The 14,737-nt window shown below is 40.7% G+C and overlaps 1 protein-coding gene across 1 annotated transcript in view; it reads left to right on the top strand.

Annotated features, from left to right (window-relative positions):
- The window catches only part of tpcn3 (two pore segment channel 3), a 55,190-nt gene that overhangs the window by 28,500 nt on the left and 11,953 nt on the right, over positions 1–14,737 (top strand). The window contains exons 4-12 of the mRNA XM_078542641.1: positions 845–973; positions 1,441–1,557; positions 1,796–1,914; positions 3,668–3,769; positions 4,719–4,845; positions 5,945–6,146; positions 9,398–9,542; positions 10,640–10,825; positions 10,925–10,989. Of these exons, the coding sequence (XP_078398767.1) occupies positions 845–973; positions 1,441–1,557; positions 1,796–1,914; positions 3,668–3,769; positions 4,719–4,845; positions 5,945–6,146; positions 9,398–9,542; positions 10,640–10,825; positions 10,925–10,989 (1,192 nt within the window). The remainder of the gene's footprint in view (positions 1–844; positions 974–1,440; positions 1,558–1,795; positions 1,915–3,667; positions 3,770–4,718; positions 4,846–5,944; positions 6,147–9,397; positions 9,543–10,639; positions 10,826–10,924; positions 10,990–14,737) is intronic.

Here is a 14,737-nt window from a genome sequence, read left to right on the forward strand (position 1 = left end):
GCAGAGAAATTGAGACGGCTAATGTCACGCCGACAGTTCTCAATGAAAAGATCAAGAGAAGATAAGAATCCAGAGGGAGGGGTCCAGGTGGAGGGAGAATATTGGAGGTGGGTAAAAGGATCCGTTGAACGGGGAGAGGACTCCTGCCCAAAGAAGTGAGCACGGAGACGAAGACGGCGGAAGAAGAGTTCAGCATCGTGCCGAGCCCGAAATTCATTGGGTAAGGGTATGAAACTAAGTCCTTTGCTGAGCACTGAACGTTCAGCATCGGAGAGGGGAAGGTCAGGGGGTATAGTGAATACGCGGCTGGGGCTGGGATTGGAAGATGGGCTTATATTAAGTCCAGCTTATATTTCACCCTTCTCCTAACTATACTCAGTTCTGTTGAAGGGTCGTGAGGACTCGAAACGTCGACTCTTTTCTTCTCCACCGATGTTGCCAGACCTGCTGAGTTTTTCCAGGTAAATCTGTTTTTGTTTTGGATTTCCAGCATCCGCAGTAGTTTTTTGTTTTTATCCCTCTGCCCCATGCCTATTTGTAATTGTACTTCAACATGTAAACTGTGTAGCAATAAGATTTGTTACCAGCATTTTCAACGGTTATTTTCTTTGGTTACAGGATAAATACTGATTTTAAAAGTTGCCTTCATTGAGAGTCAAATGATGTACTTAGATGTCCTGGCAGCAGGGTGTGTTATCAGTGTTCCCATTGTGGCCTTGAAAGATCTTTATCATAAATTGCCAATGTAGGCCAACTCCTTAAAGACCCATTGTTAAATTACCACCTTCAGTAATTTATCTCCAGGCCACAGAGGAGTTATTTGTGTTCCGCTTTAACCCAACAGGTAACTTCAACAGTGGAGTTTATTTGCTTGCTGATATTTACTGTACGGCTGTTACATTTCTCAAAGATTACTCCCACCAAGGTGTTTTGGAAAGATGCAAAGAACATCTGTGTCATTGTCAGCATATTGGTGAGTATGTAATCTGAATAAGCAAAACGCAATCGTTCTCTGCCTGTCATTGTATGGGCTACCATTGTGTGGTCAATCGGTCGGAAGTTAAGAGTGAAGTGCTGTCTAGCAAAAGATCTACTGGCACTATTGGAAAGAGGTTCTTCAGTTCTTGCCAACATTCTCCCTTAGCCAGCCCCACCAATAAAGATTATCTGGTCATTCATTCTCTTAAACTGTTTATGGACCTTATTCTGTGAAAAGAATCTGTCAGATGCTTCATCTGTACTTTCCATTGGAAGTCCACTAGATGACAATCAGGAGCAAGATCATTTGATGTTTGGTTTATCCTTTCCTCTGTCTCCCATCCCATAATGGTGGTCTCCTACCAACCAATTTATAAAAAGGTTGGTTTGTAAATTGTGTTTTAAGTTAATCTGTCAAAAAAACTATTCTGTATTTTAAATGCTGCTTTTCTTCATCTACAGCTCACGTTGATGGATATGATTGTATACTTGGCTCTGACAGAAACTGGATATTTTGTTGTCAGGTGGTCGAGAGTCTTGAGGCCACTGTTTTGTGTAAACTTCACTGAAAGTCGTCAGGTGAGCCTTATTTTCTACTTTTTTTACATCAGAATATATGCCCAGGACTAAAACCCTCCATTGATTTTAAACGCTACAAGGTTGAAGTGTGCACTGAAACCAGTCGGTGTGAAATATTTCTCTGATGCTGTCTGCCACAGCATGGTGCAGAACCAACATGCAGTGCCATCCCAGGAACAAGTTTAACTTCAAATACTGCTATTTCCAAATGTTAGTATTAATATTTCTTGTATTTCAGCTCCGAAGAGCCTTCAGGAATATCCGCAACACTCTTCCAGAGATCACCTACGTGTTTGTGCTGTTTATGTTCAGTGTTGCAGTGTTTTCTCTTATGGCTTTGAAGTTGTTTGCAAAAAGGTAACCCAGTTAAGTTACTACAGTTTTTTTTGTAATTGTAAAGTGGTTACAGTAACTTACTTTCCTTGCCCATTTTCTCCTCTCTCTCCTCCTTGCTGAAGCACAGTTCCACAGCCACCCTCCAATATCTCATCCAAGTGGCCGTGACTATAGAATATATGCGCACTCATAACTCTCGTGCCTGTTGGAGCATTTCATATACCATGTGCTACATTAAAGCCTGGGGTCTGCCTTGTAAACAAATACCGTGGTCGTTTTCAACAAATCAATATCTCCCAAAAACAGAAATCAATGTTTATTTGGGCTGCAACACTAGGGGGAGCATTTCTATCACATTCGCAGATGGAATGTCTTCATCAGTGCCAGTGTGTCAGCTGCCTGTTGGTTTGACACAGACTAACAGTAAAGCTCAAGTTATCAATTTTTAGGTCTGTGTAGTCCTTAACCAGTTGCAACTTCTTGTACTTAGTCCACGAATCATTTAGGAATTGATCAGTAAAACATGCTACTAACGATTCAGTAAGTGATGAAGATGTGTAATCAGGAAACCTCTAAACACCCAATTGATTGCAATAGTTAGTTTAAGGACACCAAAAAAATCAGTAGAAAAAAATATTTTAAGTAAAATATTGAAGAAAAAGATTCATCACCCATTGTGGGACTCAAAACTATGGTCTTGCTATATCAATAACATAATCAACCTTCAGTGGCTGTCTGGTAGGGTGAGCCCGAATGGATATTAAATTTCTTGCCTCCTGAAGCAGGGGTGTGAGCCTATTGTGCATTATCTTTAAAGCTTTCAAAGGTTGTGAGGTTCTGAAACTACGCATGTGCCGGCGGCTACAGTGTAGGCAGCGTGTGCATATGCAGCTGTTCCTGACACATTTATAGTCAGCAGCATTAAACAGAAATTGGGTAAATGACTTGAGTACAATTTTTGTGGTGTTCGTTGGGGAAGGAGTGTTGGCCAGAACGCGGGGAGAACTCCTATTCTTTTCAAGTAATACCACGGTATTTTAATATCCACTTGAAGCAATGAAATAAGCAGAGGCAGTCTTGGTTTAGACCCCAAAACAAAAACAGAATTACCTGGAAAAACTCAGCAGGTCTGGCAGCATCGGCAGAGAAGAAATCAGTTAACGTTTCGAGCCTTCATGGCCCTTCGGGAGAACTGAAGCATAGTTAGAAGAAGGGAGAAATATGAATATAGTTTCACCAACAGTGCGGAACTCCATCTGCATGCACTTTGACTCAGCTTGGATTGTTCTGCCAATCCTTTGGCGAGTGGGACTTGAAAGCAAAACCTTCTAGTTTGCAGGTGAGAGTGCTACTGACTGAAGCAAGCTCGCACTTTAAGGAACAGTAATGGTATTGTCAGGTTATTTTATCACCTCATGAGGCACCTCAGCAAGATTTTGCCTGGTTTGAATTTCCATCAGAGAATTTTTGGGCAACGCTTTGCGGAGTCTATATCGGTTTTTTTTTTTCAACAACAAACTCAATAGAGATTCAGCAGAAAGGGATAGAGAATAATGTACAGGTTTGTCAAACCTGGGACTGGTCAAATGGCCTGGAGTGGTGTGTTCATTCATTTCTTGCTATGATCTGTTTTTAACTATTTGGTCAAAAAATTATTTCGCTTTTTGGACCTTTTTAATATTTTAAATATTTCCTTGGATAACTTGATAGATGATGAATCCCTCATATCCTCCATCACTGATTCTGGTCTCTATTTTTTGACTTTGTTATACAGAAAGCTCACAACAGGAGAAGGAGCCCCATATTTCAGTAACTACCTAGACGTATTCTTTAATCTCTACGTGCTGGTGACAACAGCCAATAGCCCTGATGTGATGTATGTATTTCTAAGTAATTTAGAAAGTAGCTTGTTTGTTTCAGTTGTGATCTGGCAATGTGTAAATGTTATAACATCTATTATGGAGCCCATCACCTGAATAGGAAATGGAGGCTAGTTGATGATCTAGGATTCCCAAGAATTGGTTTTCTATGTAGGTAACAGTAATATTTGACTCTGAGAATGAAGCTGGGTACAATCCAAAAATGAAGATACAGTGTAATCACCTAGAAAAGGACCACAACTACCAGTGACTGATGCTTCCAAAGGTTTTGTTCTGTGAAAATTCTGGTAAATAATTAATGTGATTAATGGAGGTTTCAGTATGTTTGTATTCAGGAGACACTATTGTCATTTTTAAAAAAATACAACGGCTTTTCACTCTGTACCTTCTTTGAGTTTTTGAGTGAAAGTTTTTTTATAGGTAACTTTCCTCAAATGTGCATTTGTGTTGGCATGATTGTCTCAATCATTTTGTTTGGATTAATTTACGGCACTAATCAACAAATGTCTGCCAAGGTGTGTATGATCATGCCACCATGTGCCCAGTATCAGCATCGTGCTTTGTTTTAAGATTTCCAGATTTCCATCAGTCTTTTTGAATAGAGAGATGAGCAACAGACATGGCTGCCTGTTTAACTCTGATGCAACTGAGATGACCTTTTCCAGGAGGATTTGTAGATCAGAAAACATCAGCCATTCTGGAGTCTAGTCTCTTACTCTGGCTCCGTAGCATGAATAATCTCCAATTTTATTTGCAAAAACTGGAGTTGAGGGCTTGAAGAAGGTCTTCATTAGGGACCTGGCCAAACCTATTGAGTAGCTAGGTTTAGTAATGCTGCTAGTTAGGTTGGGAAACTTTAGTTAATGATCCCAGTTTGGACTGTCTTAGATATAATTTATAAAATATATGCTAGTGACTATTAACTAGTGACATTATGTTTTTCAGGATGCCTGCCTATGAGATCAGCTGGGCGTATTCCATTTTCTTTGTCATTTTTATAATAGTGAATACCTATGTCTTTATGTCTCTTTTCCTGGCTGTTGTGTATAATGACTACAAGAAACATTTAAAGGTATGTATTTGTGTGGATGACTCCAGATCATTGAAAAGGTGTTGTGCTTTTTTAAATTGGATTTGAGCCTTTTCAGCTGCTTTCTCCCTTTGTGACTGTTCTGTGCTTCCATTCCAAGTTAATCAGCCTGATTAAGTTTTAAATTCCTGTGTTTTTTTTAAAACCTGTATCATCTCTATCTCTCCCTCAATGCAACAATTTCAGTGTGTTTCTCATTCTTTTGGAGCGCAAAGCTTTTTATTCATTCTCTGTGCTCTTTCCTGACCAGAATTATTTATTGTTCTTTTGAAGGTGGGGGTATCCAATGCAACATGCAATATCAAACAGAAAGACCCTTACCAATGACTGCTGTGAAGGGAGAACAACATGGTCTAATATCATTGAGACTAATTCCCCGTACATAAATAGTCCTGTTGGTTACTGCGTCATGTTGACCACACACGGAACCATCTGTTTAATTTTAGCTCCCCTAATTATTATTTTTGTTAACATCAACTGATTTTATATACTTCTTTATTTGTTGCTGCTGATAAATGTCTCGGGTCTTGTTTTAAAACTGCCTTGTTCGGTTACTGCGGTGTAGGTCTTGCAATGTTTCTTTGGATAGGGTTTGATGTTCCTCTTCTACCTTCTTAAAATAGTCACCCAAATACTATTGTCTTCACTGAGCTGATGATAAATTTGACAGCAATGTTATTCAGAAATTTACACTAATGAATTTGCCATCACTGCACTCTAAAGGTAATTTATTGTGTGAAGTGCTGTAAGGCTTTCATGATTTCATGATGCACTGTATTAATTCAATATTTTTAAGATGGTGTAAAGATGCTTGCAAGGGTCTGATCTGCAGGGTTAGTTGTGAAGTCATGGTAATTCTAGTCAGAAGTGGTGTATCATGTAGTCTGTGTGAGGTGTAGTGTGGTAAGATTTTGAACATTCTCAGAACATTTGTTATGAAAAAGAAAGGCCATTTGGATTTTAAAATTATGTTTGTGCTCGGCTCTCCTTGATAACAACTTTATTTTGTACATTGGTATAAGTGCATGTATCCTTCTAATAGATGATTTTAGTCAATAAGCTAATGCATTGTGTTTTCCAGAATGAAGTAAGAAAACTAGTTTATATGAAGCATCGGAAAATGATAGAAGCATTTAACATCTTAAAGATGAAGCATGGAACAGAGTTTGTGGTTGTCGATTCACACTGGAGACAGCTGGTGAAACTGGTGGCTCCAGAGATCCCCAGCTCTCATAGAGAGCTACTATGGAGAGTTTCTGATGATGAACAGAAGGGCTTTGTGGGTGGGTAACTGTAAAAGAAGCCCTTGTTGTGAAACTTGTGGTTTGGAGACTTGAATCACAACACTTAATAAGGGTACGAACAGTCTGAAACGGAGAAAAAAAAAGCGACCCAGAGTGAATGTGTCAATGGCCTATCATGGACTTTCCATTTCTCTGCTGGGGGGTGGGGGGTGAGTCAGTGGGGAGCTTTCAACATCATGCCCTTCAGCAACACTTAGTTCTTGCCCTAATTAGCCTGGAAAAAAAAATAACCATGCTATTATTATCTCTCAAATCCACTGCTCTCTTTTCTGAACAGATATCTGACTGCCATTTTCAGAGGCATTAGAACTTGAATCAACTATCCTCTCTAGCAGTCTGAGCAAAGGAGGGTAAATCAGAAATAAAATTTTATGTCAGATTTTCAGCATCTGCAATTTTTTTTGCTCTTGTGGGATAAATCAGAGTTTATCCAAGCTTTTAACAATTTTTGTTGAGTAGAGGTAAGGCAAAATGAGCCTTTACTCAGTTTGCTGGGTTATGTCATGGCTTTTATTTTGTAAAGACCAAATTGTGTGCTATAAATTAGTTTCCCTTATTAGAAAAAAATTAACTTTTCATTCCCAGCCTTTCATCTGGCAACGTTCCTTGTGGATTTGTGTAGAAAACAGGCCATTAGCCACATTGGTAGCCAACTTGCACTTGACACTTATCTAATTAACATATGCTTGTCTTCACAACAGATGTAACAAAGGTACGATGCTGTAGTTTGGTATACAAGCTTCTCCTTTCCAGGAGAGATGTTACAATGCAATACCTGCATTTTGAATTGTGGTAAAAATGAACTGCAGTATTTCTCGTGTTAATTAAGAGCAGTTGGCTGTCTGAAAGACAGCATCTTGACAGTGCAGCACTCCCTTAGTACTATATTGGACTATTAGCCTTGATTTTTGTGCTCAAGTCCTGGAGTGCAAATTGAACCCGAAACCTTGTGACTCAGGCAAGAGAGCTAGCAACTGAGCCAAGGCTGGTCTAATTCGAACTCTTTGCTGGTTTCTTACTGATTGCTGGGTTGAGCCTATATGAGGAAGGAATCTTTATGCTAAGTATAGAACTATCTGTTAATACTAAGTATACAGCTACCTGTCGATGCTAGCTATTATACAGCTACCTGTCGATGCTAGCTATTATACAGCTACCTGTCGATGCTAGCTATTATACAGCTACCTGTCGATGCTAGCTATTATACAGCTACCTGTCGATGCTAGCTATTATACAGCTACCTGTCGATGCTAGCTATTATACAGCTACCTGTCGACGCTAGCTATTATACAGCTACCTGTCGACGCTAGCTATTATACAGCTACCTGTCGACGCTAGCTATTATACAGCTACCTGCCAAAGGAACTACAGAGAACGATTGACCCTGCCCCTTTCACACGTCTGGCCCATGTATTTATCCCAGATGCAGCTGTTTGTCAAAACCACCACCCATTGATGTAAATCACTTTGGTTATTTGGAATTGAATGGGATGATTTAATTCAATTGATCTATGCCAAGTATTTTGCTAGACAAGCCTCCATCCTGGTATAATCCCAATAGACAGATCAGGCATATCAACGATTTGTATATATGCTTACCAAGGTCAAGTTAAAGAAGGTTTTTCTTCCTTCTGTTTCCGTGTAATAAGCCTAATACATTTTACCAGAGACACTGATTCAGCAAAAATCTTTTCACAGAAGGGTCGCTTTTGTTTCTGATTATTTGCTTAGCTCAGTCTTAACTGAGATTGCCTGCCTCACATTGACTTTTGGAACTATAATGTACAGTTTGAGATGATACCTTTGAGATGGTGGCAATTAGTAATATGGGTTCATATAAAACTGCAAGCATCAGTGAATGTACTATTGGTATATCTGAAGCTCATTTTGAAACGCAGTGGTTAAAAATCCATTTCTTCTAGATCTGATCTGGATTATTGTTGGGTAACCTAGGAATGCAAAGTGTGGATCTTAAAGAGAACTATCTTTCACTTTTAGGCTTTAGCCTGCCCAGAAACCTGTAGCAGACTAGGTTCTTTAATCCCTAATCCAGAGGGCTGTGGCCTGAAATGATATTCAAGCTATATTCCCTTAATTGGGTACTTCTTTTGTCTGTTTCCCTTGTCTCCATCCTCCGCCCTGCCAAAAGATGATTTGAATAGGATGTTAGAATCTTACCTATGGCGGGTGGGTTGGCGGGAGCGGGCAGGGTGGGTGAGGAGCCGATCGCCGCCCGTGATTGACTGCACGCCGCCATTTTATGCGGGCGGGCCAATTAAGGCCCACCCAGCCCCAGCATAACGCACAGCCAATAGCGCTCAGCACGACCTGTGGGGCTGGGGGAGAGGAGGGAGAGCCTCATGAGCAAAAGAGCGCAGCACTCTCCCTGAGGCACGGAGCTGCCTCATGGAAATTAAGTAGAAAATAAAAGTTTTTTTTTTAAATAAATTAAAACTTATTTAACCACGTCCACTCATGTGACAGTGTCACATGAGCTGGGACATGTTTGTGAAGTTGACAAAATGTATTAATTTTATAAAACCTTCAGGAAACCTCATCCCACCCGTGGATGAGGTTTCCTGGAAAATGCAAAGGCTGATTGGGCTCTTCGCCTGCCCGCCAACCTTAAGGTTGGACGGGCAGCGTTGTTAATAAGGTAAATTGCTTTCTTAATGGCCTTAATAGGCCGTCGGATGCGCAGCCGCTTCCGGCATGTGCCCGCCGAACGCAATATCGAAATGACGCGCAATAACGTCAGGACGCACGTCCGATGTCATCTCGCATCATTTTACATGTCGGCATGTTGGGCCCACCCCCGCACACTGATGGCAATATTCTGCCCTATGTTTCTGCAGACATGCGCACCTCCTGTTTGCCAGTGCATTTTTGACCCTTCGAATGCTCATGGTTGAGTTGATAAGTGATTTGGAACAGCTGGATTTATCACTTAGAACAGTATTTTACAGCCTCTGATTTCAATTTTGTTGAAAAATGGCAGTAATTGGAGAATAACTCTTTGCTATACAGTAAGTGTACAAGTTCACCAGGTTTTATCATGGGATGATGTGTAGTGCCAGACCACTTGCCCTATTGCTGGATGACAGAGAAATAATGGTGAATGATAGCAGTACTGAACATAAAGTCCAGGTGTGTGTGTGTCTGCATGTGTGTGTGTTACTGAAGGACTTGATAAATGCCAAATATAATTCGTACCAATTGTTTTTAAATAGGAAGAGAGTGCTTCATCCGCTTGGCAGATCTCCTGAACATACAGATTGTTCAGATGAAGGAAAGAGTTCATCCATTGGAGAAATGCATGCCAAACATATACAACTCTGCAGTGAGCCAGTTTATCCGCAGAATAGTCAAGCACCAGTATGTAACAATGACAGACTGATTTATTTCCTTAAGTTTGAAGGCCTGTTTTAATAATTATATAAGTTTAATGATAACAAAAATGAAGCCCATTCCTGGTAAAATTTTATGCCCCAGATAACTGCAGATCATTTGCTTTTTAAACTTGCAGCATTGATGGTACAAGTGTAAACATTTCCTGTGTATTGGCTGTCAACACAATAACTAACACTGCATTAACTTTTGCTATGTGTGAGATGCGATGTTTGGAGCATAGCAATATGTTATATTAACTACATATCTTTTTAATATATTATGTGTGTATGTGTGTGTGTGTATATTTTTTTTTAATGTAAATATGAGTAACCAAACTTTATTTTCTTAATGCAGTTTGGATTTTTACCATATAACATGGCTAACCTTTAAAAGATGTCCACTTTAGCCACCTCTGAAATATACTACATACCCTATTTAAAATATGTTAATAACTGCACCCTGAGTTGGTGCAATCAGCACCCAGCAAAACCCGAGTGGAAAAAATTCACTGCTCCTTGCCAGTCATCAAAGATGCAGTCAGACACCAATGAATTAATTAATTACCATTTTATTCATGTCTTAAGCTAACACAATTAATACCATCATGAGGGTTAAGTATTGAAAACTACAGTAGATGGAAGATAGAGGTTCTTGGACTTTGCAGGTATGAGAACCATTTGAACAAATTGTAATTCAGCCACAGGAGGGTGCTCTTGATTTAGAGTATATTAGAGTTTATGCTATATACACCTTATACACAAGATAAGATATATGAATATACAGTTTTATCCTTTGTGGTCATTTGCTCAAGCCCTGGAATGGAACTTGAACCCGGAACCTTGTGATTCAGAAACGAGTGTGCAATCAACTGAACCACAGCTGACACGACACTACCCGTTTGATACTATTATAGTGAGCAATGCCATAGGAGATATGCTTTTGTAATGTAGAATATACTGCACAGAAAGGAGCCCTTTGCCCCAACTAGCCTCTGCTGATGTTTATACTCCATACATCCGGCTGTAAAATGAAATTCTTTCAATGTGTTACTAATGTTTTATGTTTTTCATCTCTTTTCACAGGGGTTTCCGTTATGCATATGATGTTATCATTGTTATAAATGCTATTTTTATTGGAGGTGATGAGACCAATCCTTTAATATCCAAGGCAGAATGGGTATTTTTGGCTTTCTACTTAGTTGAAATACTGCTGAAACTCTTTGCATATGAGCCCAGGGCGTTTTTTGCCAAATCTCAATTTTGGAATTGGTAATCTTACACTTTTTATTTTCTCAATTTTTAGATTATTCATGATTCATTCTGAATGCCTAACTATAAATTAATCCTTTTTTTTTAACGATATTCTAGGTTTGATACCCTAATAATCGTTGCTGCTTTGCTGGGTACTATAGTCAATACTACACTTAAGTCATGTAAGTATTGGGTATAGTTTGTACTTGGTTACTAATGTAACCTTTAAACTATTAGAAATAGGAGATATAGTTAATGGAAATGTACAAGCTTGGTATAGATCAATATGATATGATATTTCATAGACTCTTACAATACTGAAGGAGGCCATTGAGCACATCTTGCCTGAGCCTAGTTGAAAGAGCTTTCCGACTAGTCCAGCTCCCGTTTTTACCCCATAACAGGTCAGAGGAGAGCAGGGCTATTTCCTCCTATTGGGAATACAGAAGTCTGGATTTGACATGAGGACTGTCCACCTCTAAGAATATCGATGGGAATCCAGCTTTGAGCTGGTGGGATAAAAGTATTGGTTCTCTGCTCACTGCTGAAAAGGATCTTCAAGACTTCCAGATAACATGGATCCTTGAGTGCACAGCAATACCCCATTTGGTGGCTCACTGCCTCCTCCTCAAGTGCTATTAGGGATGGGCAATAAATGCTGGCCTGGCTAATGACACCCACATCCCGTGAAACAATAAAAAAAGATAAAAATTGTGCTGCACAATAGTGATCTCATTGCCCTTATCCCCAATAAGTTTTTCCTCTATTGTGGTCCATGTGGTGAAGTGCTGTTAGGGTCTCCTTAGTGGTGGATGGATTTGTGTTTTGCATGGCCAAGGCAATGTCATCAGCACACATGAACTTTCAGGACACTGTTTCAGGGAGATCACTGCTGTAAACATTGAACAACAAGCTCATTAGACAGCACCTTCCAAACCCATGACCACTACCACCTAGAAGGACAAGGGCACCAGATAGATGGGAAAACCACCACCTGGAAGCTCCCCTCCAAGTCATGCACCATCCTGACTTGGAAATATATCACCGTTCCTTCACTGTCACTGGGTCAAAATCCTGGAATTCCCTCCCTAACAGCACTGTGGGTGTACCTACACCACATGGACTGCAGCGGTTCAAGAATACAGCTCATCACCACCTTCTCAAGGGGAACTAGGGCTGGGCAATAAACGCTGGCCCAGCCAGCGAAGCCCACATCCTATGAATGAATAAAAACATAAATAAATAACAAGGGCACCAGGAGCCTTGCGGGATCCTATTAATTCAAGGACAATGTACAAGAACATGGTTCATTGTTCTGCAAAGTATTTCCTTACTGTGCCGTACGCTGGCATTGGGTCCACAAGTGCCACAGCAATCTTCAGTTGGAACTGGATGCTTGCTTCGATGTACGTTGTTAATGTTACCACATTGTTACAGCAGTTACGGCCAGTCCGAAAGCCAGACCGCTCCTTCAGGATGGTTGGCTAGTTAATGGGGGCTAGGTTATGGAGTAGTAACCTCTTCAGCTTTTTGCAGCAAATGCAGTTTTAGGAGATCGAATGGAAACTGGAGGCGTCGGGTATTCTTCTCTTGCTTCAGGAGGACAATAATTTTCGAGTCCCTCTGGGTGGTTGGAACTTTTCCAGTTGTCAGTATCTCAGTGAAGAAGGGTATTTGCTTTGATTCCTAATGTTTTACACAATTTTAGGTAAATACCCTAGTATTTATACTGGTATTTATATACCCTAGTAGCTCTTCCAGATTTGGTTGTTGACAGGACTGTCTTTAACTCATCCAAGGAGAATGGATCAGACATAGTTTTGTCTCTGTGACGCCTTCAAGTTTGGTGAAAGCTGCCATATCAAATGACATTGAAATTCTATTCTATTTCATTGAGTTCCTACTGGGACTGTTGTAAATTTTTATCAACTGGGATGCACTGGTGTCGCCTTGATGGTTGTCCTCTGTTTATAGTCAGGATTTACATGATGACTTCAAGGATTCCAGCATTGTGGCGGGTGTCTGGGGTCTTGTCCAGTGAATACTCCTGGTAGGGGACATTGATTTCTTCTGTCCAGCAAGGAATACATCTAGTTCCTTTGCTACCTTTAGAGTAATATTCTCTCTGCTTACTTCATAATTAGAATGCACCTTGATCATTGGCATCAAAGAGGCCAAACTTATTCTCTTTAGTGAAACTGGCTATTTGCTTCTCCATTGTAGTTGGCACCTTCTTAACTGCACATTGCATGATGGCTTTTAAAGTTTCCGAGATGGGTGGGTGTTTGCAGCAGTGGGTCAGGCCGCTGTGAGTGATGGTTTGCACACATTGCTGATCATTAGCTCTCTATGCATATTGTTGTAGCGAAAACTCCAGCAAAACTGGTGTGCTTGAGATTGCTACAAACTTTGATGCCTTGTTTGACATAAGAACATAAGAAATAGGAGCAAGAGTAGGCCATTTGGCTCTTGAGCCTGCACCACTATTGAATAAGATCATGGCTGGTCTGATTGTGGTCTTAACTGCCTGGTCTCCACTGTCTGCTGGGGAAGAGCATTCCAAAGACTAACAACCCTCTGACAGAAGAAATTCTTCCTCTGTCTTAAATGGGAGATGCCTTATTTTGAAACTGTGCCCCCTAGCTCTAGGTTCCCCTATGAAAGGAAACATCCTTTCAGTACCCACCCTGTCAAGCCCCCTCAGAACCTTTATATGTTTCAATAAGATCACCCACCTCTCATTCTTTTAAACTCCAATGAGTATAGGCCCAACCTGCTCAGCCTTTCCTCATAATACAAATGCCTCACCCCAGGAAGCAGCCTAGTGAGCCTTCGCTGAACTGCTTCCAATACAGCTACGTCCCTCCTTAGGTGAGGTGACTGGTCACTCAGTGTGGTCTCACCAATGCCCTGTACAGTTGGTAGCAAGACATCCTTACTTTGATACTCCATCTCCCTTGCCACGAAGGACAACATTCTGTTTGTCTTCCTAATTACTTGCTGTATCTGCATGCTGGCCTTTTTGTGATTCTTGTGCAAGGACATCTAGATCCCTCTGTACTTTTAAAAATTCATTTACAGGAGGTGGGCATCGCTGGCTACACCAGCATGTATTGCCCATCCCTAATTGCCTTTGAGAAGGTGGTGGTGAGCTGCAGTCCCTGTGTTGTAGGTACACCCATAGTGCTGTTAGGGAGGGAGTTCCAGGATTTTGACCCAGCGACAGTGAAGGAACGGCAATATATTTCCAAGTCAGGGTGGTGAGAGGCTTGGAGGGGACCTTCCAGGTGCTGGTGTTCCCATGTGTCTGCTGCTCTTGTCCTTCTAGATGGTAGTGGTTGTGGGTTTGGAAGGTGCTGCCTAAGGAGCCTTGGTGAGTTTCTGCAATGTATCTTGTAGATGGTACACACTATGTTTTCCCTCTTGTTGGTTTCCTCATTATCAGTCTAGCAGCTATGTCCTTTGGGACTTGGCCAACTCGGGCTGAGTTTGTCGTTGTCGTTTCCAATACCTAGGTCGATGCCGGCTGATTTATGATAATCGACATGGTCATCATTAGATTTTTACTGAATTCAAATTTGAACCTGCGTCCCCAGCATTACCCTGGGTCTCCGGATTACCCAGTTCAGTGACAATACCACTATGCCTCCCCATTCTGTAGTCTCTCTCCATTTAAATAGTATTCTGCTTTTTTAATTCTTCCTGCCAAAGTGAACAACCTCACATATTTTCACATACTCCACATCTGCCAATTTTTTGTCCAATCACTTAACCTATCTATATCCCTTTGCAGAGTTTTTGTATCCTCTTCACAACTTTCCTGCCTATCTTCATGCTGTTCATGTTCATGCTTCATGGTGACTCTGCCTTTTAGGATCATAATTTTCTAAATGTTATGCTACTCCCGCTTTAATAGTGGATTTTAGCATT

This window comes from Cetorhinus maximus, chromosome 5 (genome assembly GCF_964194155.1).
Source record: "Cetorhinus maximus chromosome 5, sCetMax3.hap1.1, whole genome shotgun sequence".
Lineage (NCBI taxonomy): Eukaryota > Metazoa > Chordata > Chondrichthyes > Lamniformes > Cetorhinidae > Cetorhinus > Cetorhinus maximus.